Source organism: Phlebotomus argentipes, unplaced genomic scaffold (genome assembly GCF_947086385.1).
Source record: "Phlebotomus argentipes unplaced genomic scaffold, Phlebotomus argentipes genome assembly scaffold_18, whole genome shotgun sequence".
NCBI classification, from domain to species: Eukaryota; Metazoa; Arthropoda; class Insecta; order Diptera; family Psychodidae; genus Phlebotomus; species Phlebotomus argentipes.
Genome location: NW_026776177.1, coordinates 4,102,645 through 4,123,204, shown reverse-complemented (window position 1 = coordinate 4,123,204; position 20,560 = coordinate 4,102,645). Strand labels below are relative to the sequence as shown.

At 39.4% G+C, this 20,560-nt stretch overlaps 1 protein-coding gene across 1 annotated transcript; it reads right to left on the bottom strand.

Annotated features, from left to right (window-relative positions):
* Window positions 1–10,337: 10,337 nt before the first annotated feature.
* LOC132259573 (defensin-like) lies at window positions 10,338–10,807 on the bottom strand. Its single transcript, XM_059757266.1, has 2 exons — window positions 10,521–10,807; window positions 10,338–10,462 (listed from the first exon to the last, which is right to left on the bottom strand). The coding sequence occupies exons 1-2, from the start codon at window positions 10,741–10,743 to the stop codon at window positions 10,404–10,406; spliced, it is 282 nt and encodes a 93-aa protein (XP_059613249.1). The 5' UTR covers window positions 10,744–10,807; the 3' UTR covers window positions 10,338–10,403.
* Between the last annotated feature and the right edge of the window lie 9,753 nt (window positions 10,808–20,560).

Sequence of the window (20,560 nt, the reverse complement as noted above, 5' to 3'; positions counted from 1 at the left end):
CGGCAAAAGCACTCCACCAACGATGGCGGAGGAGAAAAAAAGTAAACCCAAGTGATGGAGTCTCAATGTGATGGACTTCCCTTAGAGATACCATCAATTCAGACACGGTAAATGGAATAACAAATAAATGTGTCAAGTGCATTCGAAAGCATCTTTCAGAGGGATAAATTTAAAACGATTTAGTGAATGGTCGCTTCATTTACTCAAAGAAACGCTGAGAGAGACATCATCAAAAGGATTTTAAATCAACCCATTTGCCCGTTCACTTTTTCCTCAGCTGGAAAATACTTATGCCCAGAGGTTAGAGGATTCCCATGTCCTTTGAAACACTCTCTATTCTAATGCATATTCTCCCACAATTTCACTCTCTCTCTCTCTTTTTCTGTGGGTCAAATACAACAGCTCCTGGCAATTGGGATCGTATTCAAATTACAACCCCACCAAAGGGGGGAATATTATGGTGATAAATGGTGTACAGGTCAATAGAAGTATTTGTGCGCCCAAAAGTCACTTTGAACAGAAATTTATACAATATTTGGACACAAAGAATTGTTCTTTACATTTTTCTAGGTTATGTGATTAATTTAAGACACACTTTTCCACTAAAGAACCTCAAAAATTATTCATTCTTTCGCCTAAACTGGTATAATTTGCATTAACTGACACAATAATAATGAAAACGGATGATAGATCACAAGATTTCAGTGTTAAACTCATGTTAATTGTGATTAGATTGATCATATTGTCCATTGCAAGAGTTGTTTAACTGATTTTCTACTTTGAAATAGCAAATTTCTACATTAAAAGATTCTGAAAAGTATTCTTTTAATGATTCTTTCAGACATCTCAACGTAATTTTTAGGTTATGTTTTATAGTGCATCCAAAAGAGGGATTGAAAATTGAATTATATCAAAATATTCACTGTAAACTTAAAGTATTTCTAAAATATCGTGTTTTTCTTTAAGTTTTTGGGCTCATAAAAGTAAAAATTGCGTCTTTTTAGTAGAAAAAAGACGTCTAAATTTGAGATTATGATACTTAAAGTGGTTGGGAAGAAAACTAAAAAGTTCAAATAAGTTCAATGATGTTACAAGAAATTGTGTACACAGTTTAGCCGTATTATATCCCCCTTGGCCGTACCATTGAATGTTTTTTCATCTCTTGGCGATGTGAAGCATTGCAAATACACCTTGATAAATACATCAGAGATAACAGAAAATTGCATTTTAATGTCCCTTCACGTGGTTAATTACCACCTATTGAGATCGGGAAATGCGAATAAATGGCTTTTGAAAGTGTGCTTATCTCTCGGAAAATGCTGAAAGGAAGTTATGCAGAATGAGAGGATTAGAATTTTTCAATTTCACTCCAGAGTCTAATTAGTGAAACCAACAGAAATGATTGTTGCGCGCCCAGAGTTTATTTGCATTCCTATTTTGCGGGTGTGATTGTTGCCGCAGAAAAAAAATTGGCTGCCATTAATTAGATTCAAATGTATTCCATCGCAATTGCTCATCTGCGACGTTGTCGTGGAAATTCTCAACCCGGACCATCCATGGTTACCGGACTTCCCCTCAGAGCACTTCCAGGCGAATATCCCGTATGACTTTCACCCCCTTACGACTTGCCTCTGTCGTGGTTACATAGACTTCATGCACACAATGCTGTGCTTGTAAGAACCTGCGCACTGGCTGCTTTCCTGTGACGACACAGTGGTGTAGTTTTCTCTTGAAAAGGATCAAAAGTAGGATAATTCGCTAGGAAGGACATGAGTAAGTGTTACTCTTCTAAGGGTGGTTTTGGGCAGTGCAAGCATCTTGCAGAGTCACGCGTGGGAAAAGTGTGATTTTCTCCGGAATCTGCCACATTGACATCTCCGCCCCTGGTTTTCCAGGCCTCGCACTTTTCACAGTGGTCGAATTAGCATCGTGCGTTCAGTCTCGATTCGTATGTTGACCGTGTCACAGGAGGTGCAATTTACGTTCGTGTGAGAATCGTGTTAATATTTCACTGATAAATATTTAACAGGAATAGAGTGTGTGCGGGAGAATTTGCTGGAATTTTATCACTCCTGAGGAAATAATCACGAATTGCCGTGGCAAAGTGGCAATTTGGCGACTGTGGTTATTGCTGAAAGCGACTGGGTGAGCATCCTGCCTGGCAAAGTGGGTGTGAATATGGAAAAAGGAGTGAAAGAGTGCTTCCGCGTGTGAAAAATTCAGCTCTCCAACCCTTCCAACTCGTGTGTCTATCCATCTCTCGTGAGACACTCAGCATTCTCAGCACGTCACTCTCATACTGCATTTAAATACACCAATTCCGAATCCCTCTCGCCAGCGTGAATGTGAGTGTCTGTGTGTGTGCGTGAAGTGTGGAAAAGTGTCGCTGCTAATCACACGCAAACTGCTCACGCGCACCCGTGAATACGACGCACCGCGGCGTGCGTGAAGACCTTCAGAAAGTGTCCGCAGAGACTCTGAATCTCACGCGTCCAGATTCGCAGCCTCTCGCAGTGCTCCCAAAACCCCTCGTGTATTTTGATACAGTAAATATATAGGGTAGTAGTGCATTTGTCGTGGTGGATTATATACCATCGCCCTCTCACACCCTCCGACTTACAGCATTTTGATAAATACAAAGGAGGGGAAAGGAACCGGAAAAAGGACGAGCCGCAGAGTTTAAAAGGTTAGTACATAGACATATTTCTCTCACTCTGGGCACTTTTTTATCGCATCCCCAAACATACCACACCACCTTGGACAATAAAAGCCAACAAAAAATTTATATTGAGGATATATAGAAATATTAATCTCTGCGGAGAATCTCGAGAATCGCCAGAGATAGAGCGTGTGTGGGTTTGGAAGATTATTAGAAAATCAAATGTATCTTCGGCGAAGCCCTTTTAGCCTCCGGATATGCAAAGCTCTGCGATGTAGTTTGCTTAACATGTGAAGAAAGTACTCACGATTTGTTGAGGAATTCTTGTAAAATGAACAAACAAAAATTACAACTGAAGATCCCACTTCTGACACCAAGAGAATCTCTCTTTCAGCACATTTTTTCGAAAGGGAAATGCATTTTCGCAGTGTTTTTATTTCGATGAGTGATTCGAAAACTGTGAAAAGTCAAAATCGACCGTTATCAGGAGAGAAAATTGAAAATTTCGCTTTATTATTGCTGAGAAATTTGCCTAATTTACCTTTAAAAACCTTTTAATCGTTTGTTGAAGTGTTAATATTGCTCTGTAATAATTATTTTGTGAATATTTCAATTGATTTCATTAGTATTTGTTTCAAATTCTTATTAAAATATTTTTCAAAATTGATTTTTAACATTCTTTGAGTATACATTTTATTTAAATATGTTCTAAAAAACCAAATTTTCAGATTTTACATGAATTTTTTTTATAAAGTTTTTGATTGCAAAATTTAAAAATATGACAAATAATCTATTAATTCAAACTCTGAGAATATTTTACGAACATTCTGGGATAATCTGGAATTAAAATGTTTATCCAATTTTTTTTACAGTCAAAACAGATAAAGAGCTTTCTGAAAATTCACAAGACGTAAATTATGAAAAATTAACTTTCCATAGTTTTCGATTATACAATAATACGATTTACCTATATACATTTCTTTAAAAATAAATATGTAAATGTCGAATTAAAGATGATGTGATAAGACGCGATTTGGTGTGAAAGAGTCTCCGCTACTTATTTTATGCCTTTTATGGGCGATTCCTTCTTATCTGGCCTCCCCATTTTCCATGGTGGGTGGATTAAATGCAGTGAAATTTTACGATTTCGATTACATTGAATTGAATTCAATATTTTATCGGGGAATAGCAGGTGTTCAAGACAAACACCTTTTGTTGGATATTGTTTACAATTTCCACCCAGATTCAAACATTAAATTCACCCATGGCTGGGGAGTTTGCTGGAAAAAAAATTGTGCTCCTCTCAACCCCCAAAATGTATTCAAAATATTATTTCTGTCCTTTCACCCCCCGCGCATGGTGTTTTCCCCTATGACTTGTATTATTTTATTCTCTACTTCTGGTATATTATCTCTTATATGCTGCACACGTGCTATTCATCCATACATTGGGGCGCACAAGATCCAGTTCCGGGGAATTTATCAAGATTCACCCTCCTGACGTTCCCCGGCACACGGGGCTCGTGTGATCCAGCGTCGAAGAGGAATATTTATTCCGCTATATATCTCATATCGCAGAAACATATCTCACCTTGTGGCTGTGTGTGTGTGGATTTTGGTGCAATTTTCCACGGGAAAACTAAGAGATGGAGGCGAGAGATGCCTTTCATTTATATCCCTCAGCCACCACCCTCGAGGAGAGACAGGTGCTAAAAAATTCTCCGCTGTGAAGAAAGTCGCCAATCAAATGTGTCAAAAGAATTTTCCCGCCTAATTCCATTTGTCACCGACATTCTCCGTCTTGGCAGCTTCCATGTAGAAGCTTATTTACTTATGTAGATGCCCAAGGAATATGGCACGAAGTGACAGCAAAGGAGAAAGTGTGTGACGATCGATAATTATGACAATGACACCCAGAGAAGTAACAATGAGATGTCTAATTGAGACTTGGTGTGTGATTCCCCCGAAATCGATTGTGTACCTTATGAGACATTGTCATGAAGGAGGCTGTCATGATTGTCCGGAAGACTATTAAATAATTAAATTGGGTCTCAAAAGGATACTTCCTCAGAATCCATAATACCTCCGGATGTGCTCCACATATACGGAAATATATCCCAATGAATATCTCGTGTCATATTCCATTGATTAGGGGTTCATTAGTAATCTCCGTGTGGCTTATGGAGACTTCGTTTCAACGGCATTTGGGTTGATTTATTGAAACAGAGCCAGAAGCATTGATTGCTCAGGGAGACACACATTTTCCTCCCTTCGAAAATGCGGACAATGGGAGACTTTTTCTACGTCTATGCTAATGTTAATCACTCATTCTTCCACTGAAATGTACGTATTGCTGGACGTCCCATGGCGGAAAATATAGAGAATGTACCTTCTTTTGTTCCGCCTACACTCCAAATGCCACACGGGGAGAAAGGAGAGTTGAAAAAATTCCATTAAATTTTAATTATGTCGTCATGAGACAAAAGCCGACAGGAAAACAGTTGGTCAGTCTTCACTGGGCTCTCAAGAGTGCTGCTGCTGTTGGTGTACTTTTTAATCACAGCACTGTGGAGTGGACCTTTGTTCGCGAGGATGTGTCTCCTTTGGGGAGGAATTATGCGGCGCACTGTGTGACCGATGACTTCTCCTGCACTCACCCCCAGGGGGCAGGATGTTTCCTCAAGGATGAGGAAGTGAATTGGTTTCGCCCCTCCTCGATTCACGACAATTGACAACCCAAGTCATTTCTCTCCGATGGGAAAAGTGTTTTTCCCTTAACCTATAAATTGTTTGTACATTATGCAAAACTCGACCAACCCCCGGAAAAAGGGTAAAGCCAGAGGGGTTACCACCATCATTTTTCTAACATCCCATTGTTCTCGCCCGACGTCCTTTCGCCGACCGATTTTACTGTTTGTTTCTATGCTAGAGTTGACTGCTTTATAGAGTGAAATTGATTTCTTGACATTGTTTGTACATATGTTGATGTTTTCTGACATTTTCCTCTATTGTCCTCATTTGTATGATTTTCCTAAGTCTTTGGATTGATTTTACTTATTGAATATCAATTTGTGACTGAGAAAATTCTTGTGGAAAGTGATGGACATGGACAGCTGGTTGAGCCATAAAACATGACTGATCTCTTGATCTATCGAAAGTTCAACTGATATTTTTGGGGTTCCTGACAGAAGCGCACTCAAAATATCCTTGGCTCTCGAAATAATTAAATTCCTCTGCAAATCTTCCATTTTTGCAATTTTATCGTAAAATTTCACGCTTTTTGATGGATAAAATAAACAAATCAATTGACAGTAGAGAGCGAAACAGGAAGCAAAATTGTCGCTAGTGTCGACAAAGAAGAATAACTTCTAAGTGTGTACAGCGCCAGATCAATCACGAATTATCGCTGATCTGATCTTTACACACTCCAAGCTCATCCACGGAGGGTTTAATCCCAGTTTGAGCCGATTCGAGGGTAAACCGCAAGTCTGTAATCGCTCTTAGAGGCTCTACACATATTCGTAACGCGGCATAGAAATGTCAACAAGAGGGATGAAAGTTCTACAAACCGATCAACTCTGTCCGTCGTCCGCCGTCGACGTCGGCAGGACGCATTAAAATTCTGTGTGTGACCACTCCGTTGAATGAACCCCGGTGTCTGTGTCTCCTCGGCGTGCAGCAAATACATAAGGCAATGGCAAATGCGACCGAAGCTCTCGAGTAGTGGGAAAGATTACATGCTGAGGCGATGGTGTGAGCGCAAGGGGGTGGAAAAAAAGGGCGAAATCCATGTGACAGGAGACAGAATGAGCAGAGTTCTTACGACAAATTACCCACAACTCGATTTCATATTGCTCTTGCGTTTTTCACCGTACACTTTCACCGCGCCAGTCAAGGAGGGAAATGAAGGGCAGAAGGTCGCCTTTTATGGATGTCTTTGACTTGATTTACTCCTTGGCGAAGAGTGTTCAATTAAATTTCCTCGCTGGTTGCTTCTCGGAAAGAATTCAGTGCCTTGGGAGTGTCTAGCTATCGTCTAAATTGCGGGGGGGTGGAATGAGGGATGTTTCATGATTTGGAGGGTGTGTCTAAACATAGCAAAATTTAGAGACGTAAACACGACAACAAAGTATCGTTAAAATACACATGACCTTTCAGGATCATTTTCCTTCCATGTCCTTTCACATCTTGCCCAGTTCTTTGTGTATCTCTTCTCGCTCTCTCCTGGAAAAGTCTCCCTTTTCATGGCACAGAATGGCGAAACCGTAAAAGTTCCCAGCTGGGGAGAGTTTTAAGCTTATTCCCCTACATTTTCTTTTGTTGGTGATTAGTAAACTTTCCGATAAACTTTCTGTTCTCTCCCACCATTCCGCCCACAAATGGGACGTTCTCTCTTGTTTCACTCTGAATGGCGATTCTATATCGGATATGCGAATTATGATGAAAAGACCATCGAATTGAAAATGTCAGAGAGTAATTTTAGCCAGTGATTCTAATTAATTTGAAAGAATTTCAAATGTAATTTGCCTCCGTTCTTCTTCTGTCAAAATCCCACACAATAATGAGTTTTTTAATTAAATTCTTAGTGAGAGAGAGAGTTGGAAATTGGATTACTTTCCGCTTAATGCACTTATTGAATTTGGTTTTTTGTGCTATTGGTTGGATTTCGACGAGTGAAAAATCTAATTAGACTCTTTTTGCCAGTTACTCAATTTTACAGACTTTCATTCGCCTGTGGAAATCTCAGATATCAGAACAGACTGAAGTTAATGCAAGTGGTTTTGAGAATGATTCAATGCTTTTTTTCTTTTCATGGAATGCAGAAGAGTGACGAAAGGAAAATAGGGCATGAATGATACTTTATGTAATGTCTTAAGATGGTCCTCCAGGAGGAATTGCATTCCTAATGCAGGAGCTTCAGCAAAAGGAGCCACAATTCAGGGCAAGCATACCTTTTATGTATGTGTAATACAGCATGGGAATGGCGAGAGGAATTCAAATTGATGCCAGAGGTATAATTTGCATAAGGTCACGTCATTGGAATTTGTAATCCGGCTATCATAGTTCGGGGGACGCCTTGTGGGAAAGCGATCAGGTAGTGTGAATAAATCACATTACAGGAAATCCTCCATGCTGGAAAATGGCACAAATATGATGCATCGATTCGCTTCTCTGGCTGCAAAAGTTTCCTTTTTTTCGATTGATGAATTTTCTACGTGAAACGCTGAGCGGGAAAAAGTAATGGTTTGGTTAATTGGAATTTGTGGTGATTTTCATTTGTAATCATCAAGTGACATTCTTGCGGAAATGCCTTCTCACACCGCCACTTCCGTCTGATTTCTTAGCGCACAACATTCGAGTAAATCCCTTGACTACAAGGCAAGAGAACCACACATTTTCCACGACACCACACAATGAGGGAGCGCCTTCTTTCTCGCTGCTAATTGATGGCTTTGTCATGGTTCGGATTTCCTTCACCCACAAACAGGACTTAATTGCTGGCCAGGGGATTAGAACTTTCCCATGGAGGATTCCTTTTTTGGCAGCTGCATTGCATACAAACTTTACAATTGTCTTCCTTACGAGCAAGCGAGGAAAAGCTTATAAATTCACATGTAATTTAGTTGAACAAACGACATCTTCCGCCCACATTCTTCGGGGTGGAAAGTTTGTGAGAAATTGGCCAGAGGCGCACAAGTCTCACACAATTCACACTGGATTGTCGGGCAAAATCTTGCTCTGCTGCACCCGATAAACTTCCGGCCGGAGACACACTCTCACGAGGCCACATTTTCCAGAATTTCCCAAGTGGCTCATAACTGGCCAAGTGCAATGCAAATTGCTGTTATAATTCAAATGATTGCTAAAGCACAGATCGTGTATCGTGGAAATTGTGCGAGGAGAATTTCAATTGGAAGGATTTGGCTTGCATGAGGCAAATCTCAAGTCACATTCCCCTCATTGTGCCTCAACAGAACGTACAATCATCCGGAGAATTCTAATGCTGTAACTGCGAATAAAGTGGCCATTACTCATACCAGCCATTCTCCGTTCGAGTCATTTATCTATCTCGATTTAAGGATATTCACAGAAGGATTTCTAAACTACATGCAGTGTTACTGATTATTTTATCTAAATGTTCACGTTGAAAAATGGATATTTAAGCTGTGACAAATATGAGATCTTTCAGTCAAGTTTCGTATATTTAGAAATTTGTATTTTATTTTTAAAAATAGGTAAAAATTCTCTTTTCCAAATAACTTGGGTAAAAAATATTATTTCTTTTCAGAATTTCCCTCAAATATTCTCAGAGTTTAAATTAATAGATTATTTGTGATATTTTTGATTTCTTTTACTTGAAAATTTTGAAAAAAAGATTTTCCCTATTTATTTTTTTCATATTTTAGTCAAAAATTCCAATAAATACCAATAAAATCAATTGGAAGGTGTTTTAAGGTAAATTTCGCGGCAATATCAACGCGGAAATTTCAATTTTCTTGTCCTGAAAAAGGACGATTTTGACTTTGATGGAAGCATTTTGATCAATTCTCGATCGAGTTATCAAATCCAAAACCGCACTGATCTCAATTGGCTTCCTAAACTTGTCAAATTACTTTCTTTCTTATAAGGAATTTCCAATATGGCTTTCAAGAGCGCATTTCTGCAGTGAATGTGCAAATATTCTTTCTCAAGTTCAGAGGAATTTCCGCGCTGTTCAACTGTTTGTGATGCTGAAGGAGCAAGGAGAGACGGCAGAGAGAGATATTTGAGGTGGAAGTGAGACAAGAAATCAATAAAATTCATCATTGCCCCTCCGCAGGAGTGTCTTAAGGGACTCTGGGCGATGTATAAGAAGTTCAATTGGATTCAAGGAGCGAATTCAAGTGAGGGTGAATCGAAATGTTGAGGAGTATCTTGGAATTCGATCGGAGAAATTTACTCCGCCAGGATGCTGTCCTCGTAAGACACACAGTAAAAAGGATCAAATTTAATCCTAGTCAGACGTGTAGCTTTTATGATGTGTCTACATGGAGAATGCTGTGTCGTTTATGTTTGGAAGGCTCTCTCTCTGTGCCCGCCTTGGGAATTACAGGACGGCTTGAGTGACTTCGGTGGTGGGCAAGAAAAAGGGTTGGCGCTGAGGGTGGAAGGAACGAAAAAAGTGACTGAAGAGCGAGAAGAATGTCAAATGATTGAGCAGAAAGTGTCGGAAAAAGAGCACACAAAATGTAGTCCTGGGAAAGCACTTAAAATTTAAATCAAGAACTTTTCCACTTCATCTCCTTAATATCCTTTCTCGCATTTCCCCCCACCACACGTCACCATTAACTCCTTCCTTCGCAGTATTTTCAACACTTAAACTATACATTTCTGCCATTCCGCGCCCCTAACGCGCAACTTTTCGGTCACACAATAGGAGAAATCCTCCTAACGAGTCGATTTTCACCGGCATATAGAGAAAAATCTCACTCTGGTGGGGCATTATTACAATGAGACTATTTCCCTTCAATGCACATTTCAACCTCCCCCAGAATTGAGACAAACCATTTGTGGGGTGTGGAGAGGGTGGTCTTTTGTCACCACTTCGTGCGGTGAAAATTGCAGGAAAGCCTTCAGAATACAGCCTTTTCCACTTCACTCAATGTGATTCGCAAGGTTTTTTGGCGGGGATTTTCCGATAAGATGAAATTATTGATTTATTTAAAGATGCTTAAATTGAGAAATTACAGAGAGATTGTTTGATTTCATCGTCTGCAATTGCAAACAGCTCGCGAATTGCACCATCCGCCTCGGTAACCGTGTCCTGATGAAGAAACTCAAGTTAGAAACGATCCTTCCTTCTGTAGAAGGAGTTTTCTTACCAATACAGTGAACAGCACAAGCGGCGTGGCCGACTCCAAAGGCACTGAGAAGATCGCAAGTTGCTCTCTTCTGGCGAGTGTGAGTCTGAGGCACATCGAACAGGACATCTATGGAGCCTTCATCCACAAGATCCTCATAAGGAATGCGTGCGAAGCTTGGCGGATAAGCACTGACGACGCTAAGAACAGCAACCACAGCAAAAGCGATCACGAGAGCGCGCATTTTGAGATCTTGGTGGATTTCTTGAGATCACTTGAAGTGCACTTAACAAGAGACAAGCTCGGACTGAATGGCGATTGAGGCTCTCCGTTGGATTTAAATACTAATCTCGCGGGTGTGGAAGATGATAAAGACAACCAGCGAAGGCGGTGAATCCCAAGAAACGCGCGCAAAACAACGCGACGAAAAATGTATTGGGAACGAGGGGATTTCCAAAGAATTGTTGAAGAAATTACTAATTACTTATTCTCTCCACGATGCTGATAAGGGGATTTTCTCTCGCGGGAGCAATTCCAATTGAATATCTCATTTGGGTGCGTGATTCATTTCTTTAAAGCGAACAGATCAATTAAATGTTTTTCAATTGACTCGCTTGAAGCATACATTTAGGCTATAAAAATCAATATTACTTTCAATATGATGCATGTTTTTGTTTATTTCTTCAACTCCAGAGCGTCTGGTGAGTTGATAGTTTGCGGAGAATTTCAAGAAAAATCCCCGAGACGCGATATTTCACTTCGCTTTGCTCTCAATTTTCTCAGCTATCGCAGCCAATGACCTTTATTATCAACATCTTCAAGTGTTTTTGCTGTGTTTAGCAATTTTCCCAAGAATTTTGATACAATTTTTTGTGACCGAGTCGATTCTGATTATAGTTTTTTCCATATAAAGTAGCGAATATTGATTAATTTTGAGGCAATTTTCCTTTTAATGCTAAAAATTCAATATTTTCTTCAAATTTAGAGACATTTACATTAAGACAAGATTTGATCAAAATTTTATGATCTTTCTAATGACGTTGAGATCATGGGGATATCTTAATTTGGGGCCGAGATATTGCAAAATACAGAGAGATTTGTGTATAAAATCTGTGAAAATTAAGATAAGACACTGCATATTTTGCTCTAAATCCATATTATTATCATAAAACTGACTGGGATAACCACAATAAATCATAAGTTTAGAATGTCTAGAAGATATTTACATCACAGAACGCCCTGATTTGGACTTATCAACTTGCTTATTGTATGTTTTCAGATACAGTTTAACGCTTTTGCACCATTTCTTCCGTACAATTGCGGCTCAAATCTTGTTCTTTAGAAGCATTAGGTGTCTTAAACTAATTTTTGCTACTGTATAAACTAGAGATATTTTCAAGAGTGCCAGAGTTTGGAAAATACACATTAATTTGACGACCTTAGCGGGTTATTTGGCGTGTTGTTGGGAATCTCGACAGCTTGCAAATGAACACCTCTATATATGATCTTCTCAGCTTTCCAACCTCAGCAGAACAACATTTTATCTTCTGTACGTGTAAGCTAAAATCGCTCTTGAGGGAAACTGTCAAGGAGCGTGTTCTCCATTGAGTGTTGGGAAAGTTTACCCTCTATTATTCCAGAGATTCTCCCACTTTCCCTTGCAATTCCTGGGGTCGAATGCATCTCTCCAGTTGACTGAGATATTTAATTCCCAGTGCCCGACTTTGTTGCAATCTTGGGTGTCGCTTGGCGTGCAATCTTGCCCATCTCCCCTTATTTATCGTATCAATGGCTTTTGATTATTTGCCAGACAAGTCAACTGACTGGAGCGGTTCAGTGTCATCTGCAGGTCCGATTGCCAGGGAGGTGCAGTCAGCAATTGCATCACATTGTCACTGGGGTGGGCAAGTGGGTGGGCAGAAAGACGGCAAGTTGGGGCACTTCCGGGGGTGAACTATGATGGTGTGTATTTTGCCGCAATAAAATGACGACCCGACTTCCCTCGTAATAATGATATTGACTTCAGCGTCATCAATCTTGTCGTTTCACTCCACCCCCAAAGAGCGATATAACCTCTTGCGTGGCTTGGAAAATGTAAATTTTTGGGAATATTCCGACGCACAGTGACGAATGATGATGGAAAAATTGAGGTGGAATGAAGGGTGGCGCTTTTTCCCTGCCTTTTAATTCCCAACTCTGGAAAATCGCAGACCGAATGCCCCGAATTGATGCAAAAGCCGCCTGACCCCCGAATTTGTGTGCGTATCAGACACTAACCCCAATTATGAGGGTGCTGAGAATTTAATGAGGGTTATTGCGGTGCCTCCCTCATCCATCTCATTTCCGAAATATTTGTCTACAATTTATATTGTACGGCAAGGGGTGGCTTATATTGGGGATGCAGTGTCACTTGGCTTGAGATGCACCAAAAACCAAATTTCCTTATTCTTTGTCAATCTTCGGCTCACTTCCAGTTGCAGTGATTTTGCGGTGGTTCCCGAAAAAGACACAAATATTTTACTTCGCATTACATTAGCATTTATTTAAAATATTTTTTAAAGGGTGGAGGGTGAATTTCTCGGTTGAAAAGCTTGAAAATACCAATGAATAGACTACATTGCCTAAATACTTAATATTTAATCGGATATTTCGGGTTTTACGCAAGTTTCTTTTATGATAAAAACGTGCGTGGATCTGGGAAATCTTCCTAAATCTTTTTCACATACGAAAATCTTTAAATATTCTTAAGAAAATGTGTTGGTTTTACACTTACAAAATACATTTTTTAGACAAAATCTTCTCCTTATTTTTGTATTTGACACAGATTTAAATTTTTCAACATTGGAAAATTCTTTTTCGTGATCTTCAAGCCTCTATTAAATGATCTCCAAATACAAAATATTCATCTTAATGCTTTAATATCTTCAGAGTTAAAACTTTGTAACCTTTTAAATATTTTCCACCCTTTCTTAAAATTTTGCACAGAGTTTCTGAATTTTGCGAAGACGCAAAAGATGCTGTGGCATTGAAAATCTATATTAGCAACCCCTTTTTGTAAGGGCATTTTGTACCTTCATGGTGGTCTTCATGGTGCCTTTTTTCTCTCTTCCTCTGGTGGTTTTCCCGCTGGTGGGAAAGTGTACACGTCAATGTTTGAATTTATGGTCCTCCAAAACACGCTGCGTCGATCGGAATTGAATTTATTATTGAAGAGAAATGCACAGGATTTCTCAATAGCGAAAGCAATTTTCGTAAAACATTGACATTTGAAAAATTTATTTGATATTTGCTCTACTTCACCCAGAATTTTCTCTGTATATTGATTGAAATGTGGATGAAATGTATGCTCAATTGATTGAAAGTCCAGTTTGATGATATAGAAATTTGTCTTCCAATCACTTGTTGCAGTTTGGAAAATGACCTGATTTCCCAACAGCAACATTTTCTTCGACTCTGTCACATAAATTTATCTCTCTTCCGAGAGAGTTTCGCATCTTCAAAACAAAATCGATGATATACGCAATATATTTGCCAGCATAACATCAAGAGTAACATATGCCCTCAAGCATCCTAACTATATACATTACGCACATATATATATTTGTCTCTCTGATCGACCTGCTCGCGAAGAAAAAAAAACACCCACTAAAAAGTAAGCATTCGGTGATTGGTGATGTGAAATGCTTCTAACTTTCGAATCAAACTCAACCAATATTTGCGTAGAAAAATGAAAATGTGGTGGAATTTGTGCCAACATTTTTCCCATGCATAAATTTCCCTTTCCGCTCGCGTCAAAAGCTCGCGCGCACGAGTATTTCTGCACCCGTTGCCGAAATTTATTCCCTCAACACACATATATTTTTTACGCTTTTCCCTCTTTCTTTTTTCCATCACCATCGGCTAATGTGGTCAATGATTTCCGCTAAAGGGGATTATAACTCATCAATTGTGTGCGCCAAGAGGGCGAGTCGCAATTGTGGGATTTCGTGGGAAAAGCGGCGAGAAGAAAAGCCATAATCCTCGAACGAAATTTAGATGAAGGAGGATTTAGCATAATTCAGGATAAACAATATTAAATTAGAGCTTCAATGCTACGGAAGGGAATAAATTTGTGTGTTTCGGTGAGCTTTTGGTGGAGTTTTGTGGGGAATGAAGAGTTAACATAGGGAATTAATTGGGGACAAAAAGCATTGAAAATGTGTGAGAATGGGAAAAAAATCCTCGCTCGCAGTTATTGTTTTCCATGATGGTGGAAAGGACAAAGGGGGAAAGCCTTTCGACATTCGCACATCGAAGTGAAATGGTTTCAGATGCAATTTGCGATACAAACCTTTCGTTTGCGCGGAGAATCGCGGGGAATTGGCCTGAAGCCCTCTGGAAGAGATGATTTGATTGCGATGATAGTAAAAAAGGATCTGCCAATCAAATTGCGGTGTTGACACAACTCTGTGGGTTTCCACTTTTCCGGCGGGTCTTTTGTAAGCCATCCCCGCAAACTGCCTTAAGAGGAGTGTCTCCAACACCAATATTGGCAGTGATATGAAATTCAATTACTGAAACTGCACGTTTCATCGTTCACCGTGTGTTTGTGGTGTTGATCTCGACAAATAAAATATTGTATTGATTTCACTCTTGTGTTTGTTTTTACTCTCAACGGACAAACCAATACGCAGCGAAAGCTCAGTGATGTTGTTGTGCCTCCCAAACCACCGGAAGGGACCCTCGATCCCCGGCAAACAAGCGTCAAGGGGCACATTTTGGGTGAATTCTACTGAATCAATATTTTAATTTCCATAATTTCTCCCCATCGAATACGCCTCGAAAGGCTGGGAAGCGATGAAATGGAGCCGAGCCGGAGTGTAAAATATTCCATCACGACACTGCGGAGTCACAATTACCGGCGAATGCAAACAGGAAGAAACTCTCCTTCCACGCCTTCAAAGTCCCTGGATAAATTAATTCATGAATCACAAAATTGTCCGTTGGCAGTTTAAATTTGTAGATTATTTTCCTCAACCCTGCGCAGGAATTCCAAAAGCGATGGTTTGTGTACGTGCGAAAGGAAATTCTAGCTCAGACACTGTCGCTTAGGAAAATCAAATGTCCTGGATGAAAGGATATTTTCCGAACGGAGTTCCTCTATTGCTCTCCAGAGGTCTGTTCAGTATGAGATTTTCCAAAGTTTTCCCGTTCCTTTTACGCTACTTTCTTGGGTAATTTCCTCATTTGATTTCATATGTTTTATATTCGATATCTTACGAATGAATCCCAATAATCGATAAGGATTAATTCCGACACCGAACGCACGAAGAGTGACAAAGGTCGCGGGGGGAGTTTGTAAACTTTCTCTCCCCCCAAAAGCTCCGCTTTCACTCTGGCGAGAGAGAATATAAATTTCCCAATGATTTTTATCTCGTCAACGCGCGTGATAAAATTTTAATTGAATTTCTCTAATTTCCCTCCGATTACTCCTAGCGCCACTTAAATGCTACATTTTGCCCCTCTTGCGCCAAAATGCGACTTGACTTTCGTGATAAGACTCACTGGTTTGGGGGTGGCGATGAATGTTTGAGGGAAAATGAAAGTGGCACGTGTTTCTTCATTTTTCTTCTTCTGTCTCATTTAATATCCCCCTTTTCTTTGGGTGAAAGAGTGAAAAGTCTTGTGCTAAATGCAGAAATATTTCACCCAACCGCCCTTCTTGTGAATCCCACTCACACATTTGAGGGGCTGCTTACTATCAGATTGATGGATGGGGTGAAATGGCAGAGCCGCGAAGAGGTATTTATCAACCCTGCGAGGATTTTTAGGAATGCAGACGATAACCGAATTTGCTGGCATTGTGCGCGAAAAAAAAACATAAAATTGCCTCTTTCTCTCCACTAAGGGTGGGGAATGCAACACTGTGAGGGTGTGCAAATGCGAAATGATTCCATCTCATCCCCTTGCGCAATTATAGAGTCATATTGTTGCGAAAATTGCTAAAATATGGCACATGATTTATCTCTTGACACTGACGAATCGACTCAGTCGATTTCCCGGAAACTCCTTCAGAGCTGAAGCGCGACTTTGGGGAGGCCCAAGGGGGTGATTTTGGCAGGATGTTGACTACAATCCTTTGTGATTTTTGCATATGGAAGCGATGAAGATGTTTTCTAGTGAAAATTATGGCAAAAGGATTTCGATTTTCCGCTCTGTGATCTTCAATTATCCACATTTATCATGAACATCGCAATTTCTCCGCCTCTTCTCTACGTTTTTCCACCATCTGGCCGAGCTTAGGCGTGGTGGATTCAATAATGGATGGACTGAGCTGTGAATTCAAATTGTTGCTGCTGAACGAAGACAAATAAGTTGTACAAATTGATTGAGTTTATCGCGGTGTTTCAGTTTAATGTCACAAGACTTCTTGGGAATTTTACAAAGCAAAAATATACATCTTGAAAGGCTGAAGAACAATTCCATTTTAATCTTCCACTTTGACCATTTCAACAGTCTCTTATCACAATTTACCCTCGGTGCAATCTCTCAAATCGAGCATCAAAGGCCAGAGGAAAAATATTTAATGTGCTTTCGCGTGTTTGTCCAGGAAATCATAAAAGTTCCTTTTATGCCTTTCTACCTCCGCGCTGAAAAGGCTCCATTGGCCTATCAAAAATATGTAAGTGGCAATATAAATTTTTATATCACATAATGAGCGAGTGTATTCACTAGAATTTAGAGTAATTTCCATCATTTGCCAAGCCAACATGGCTCGCGTGAAGGAAAGTCTCGATATTGCGGGAATTTATGGCAAGTAAAAATATTTGACGAGAGAAGATGAGGTGAATGAAGTCCAAAGACTTCCACAGGATCGAACTCGATGCAATTTGTATCAATTTCCCCGTCATTTTTCACTCATTCACTGACCTTTCTCATCGCCATTGAGGAAATTGATTGATTTATTCGCCCATTAGGTGGGCAATTACGATGGAAAAATGAAGTGAATAGAAGAGAGAAAAAGGAGCGATTTTTTTTGCCCCATAAAATTGTGGCTGTGAATAATTTAGCAATTTCCGCGATGGATTTCAAGAAATTCACCCACAAGAGTTGCACTTTTCCATAATTTATCGGCCAAAGTCATAAGGATCGGAGAGCATATTTCATTTTGCATACACAATTGTGGAAAAGTGGGCGGAAAGGAAATGTCGTGACGATAAGTCGATGCAGCTGATCAATGAGAGAATGGTCATCAGGTGAAATCCAATATCTCACCTGGTCACTCACCATTTGTGCCTTTTGACGGATCACCAGACCTTTCATGTCCAATGATTGCTCGTCCGGCAGCAAACTCTTTAACTCCCATGCAAGTTTCATGAGGGAAATGGTAAGAAATTGCCTCTCACTTTAACCCCGGGGGAAAAATGAGATTCTCCATTATTTACTGATCATTTCTTTCCTTCGACGGGCAATTTATCGGCGGATAGCCGCTCTATGGCGGGTGTAGTTTTGTATTACATCATTTAAGGAGCCACAATTGGAGCAATCAATGAAGGTATTCGTTTTGGGGAATAAATTGGGAAAAAGACCCCAAAATTTCCATTAATTCTAGTTGTTAGAAAATGCCCAAGGGGGAGATAATAATGCTATTAATCTGTAAACTACTTCCGGCATTTTAAATTTGACTTTTTCGACAAAAATTCACAAATTATACTAAATATTTTAAGGTTCCATGTGATATTTCTGTAAAAATTCACTTAAAACAGCTTTTTTCAGCATCTTTTTCAACCATAACCTCAAAAACATCACTGACAGATCTTAGAAGACTTCAATTGGAAGCTTTCTAAGTGATGAAATCATCTTTTTTGAGTTGCCAATGAACTCAAAATTGTGCAGAAAGTGTCCTAAATAAATATTTTACACGCTTAAAATATTCTTTTTGAGGTTATGTTCGACTTCAACACAGATTTCAGTGTTTCTTGGCATCAAAGGTTCAAAAAACCAATGTTTATAGATTAAATTGATGCTAGAGAAACAAATAATTCACAACAACCGCCATGTCTTATTCCTTACAACATCGATAACATTTTGCCCATAGAAAATTGAATGGTCATTTAATTGAATCATAAAACTCACTCAGCTTTTCCCTAATTTTCGCTCAATTTTCCGCCAAGGGGACAATTTCTCGCTCGAGATCGTGGCGAGGCCAGCGACGCGGTGTTGAGAATTGAGGGTGTAGCTCAGGAGGGTAGAAATTAACGCAAAGTGGAGGAAATTGTTGAATATCGCCAGTGCCAGGAGAGCTGCAAACTATAATTTCTCTCGTTAATTTCAATTATGGTCTCAATTGAAACTAATCGATGTAGAGTGCATTTTCCCAGAGCTCAATTCATCCCTATCGAGGCCCATTGATTTCGGCGCCAACATTTTAAGTGTTGACGCTGGCGGAAAGTACATTATAAAGCCACCCCCGCTCCCACCCCCTTCGTGAGACACCCTCCACAATGGTGATGTAATTGCATTGACACCCTCGTGCCCTTTCTCATTACGATGAACGTACATTTTTGTCCTCTCCCATTGTCGTCCCACTTCTTGGCACTCCTGAGCCAGGGCTGCGCATCCCTTCGTGATTGTAATGCAATCACGCCAGGCTGGCGGTCCAGATGGATGCGACTGTGAGGCGAAGTGATGGAGACGCTAATAATTTGATTCTGGGCAAATTTCTCAATTGACAAAGAGCAGAAGACAGTGGAAGTATTTCATGGCAAATCACTGAACTCTCTCTCTCATGTTCATTCGCGTTTATTTGATTTCAGACGCATTTATTCTTTATTACAACTCCTCCACTTGTCCATCGGATGCGCCTTTTTTCGGCGAATTCCACCCTCCGGGCGATGCGCGAAAAAGAGCGCAAACAGAGAAATGAGGGTGAAATGTAATTTGAGCATAATAGTGACTGTCGCATCTAATTTTGATCGCGATTTATGACATAATTAAAAAGCTTTCAGAGCGAGAATTGCGCCAAGGACCAGAGGGAAATCTCAATTATTAATTTTTCTCTTCGCCTATTAACTCCTTTGTCACACTCTATTGACGCCCTTTTGGCGTTTAAAAGACAAAATGCTGAATGAATATGTTTTTTTTTTGCTTAGGAAAGTGTAAAAAGGGAAATGGAATTGCGTTAAAAGCTTTTTGATCGAAATCAATGAATAGTTTCTGCCAAGGGGAAAGTTAAATTAAAATATTTCATTATTTTCTCCACACATTGTCGCCAGAGGGCAGCAATTTCAACTTCAAAGTCAATTTGAAAATTTTGTAATTTTTTTGCTGTTTTATTTAAAACTATTTATCTTATTTAAATATTTTGTAAGAAATACTAATTTTTTTTTATTATCTTGCATTTTTTCTTGAAAAATTATCATTTTCGTTTATTTGATATTTTTATTATTATTCTGAAGATATGTAGGTTTATTTAAAAAATGTTATGAAAAATATTCAAATTCCTATTATTTTGCGATTTTACTTGGAACACAATAATTTTTGATTATTTTTATCAAATTTTTATAGTTGAAAGTAAAAATCAATACTTAAGTATTTGATTAAGATTCCTTATCAATCGGTTTGTGACTTTCCCCGTGATTGCTTGGGGAAAATCACTGAGAAACCTAAGAATAATTCTTGTCAAGGAATTCCTTCGATGTACATTTATTTTTTATGGAAATATGACACACAATAATTCTGCAATTCTCGCTTTTACGATGCTCAGATAGGAATCACAACATAAAATAAATCAGAGATCATCCCCTAAGCAAACTCTGGGTTAGTCACTGTTGAATCATGGGCGACAGAAGCTGAAATCTCAAGAGATAATCCCTACGCATTGTGTATAATTAACTGTTTCGTACTAATGCAAATAGAACCTTTTGCATTTCCACCCAGAGTTATATACGGAAAATTCCGCTCAACTCGCGCGCCCCTCCGCAAATGTTTACCATGGCAATTCGAGGGGTTGGAATTTAAAGTTTCTTGGGGTAGATTCGTCCATGAGATAGTGGAGAATTATTTGACGAGAATAAGACAGT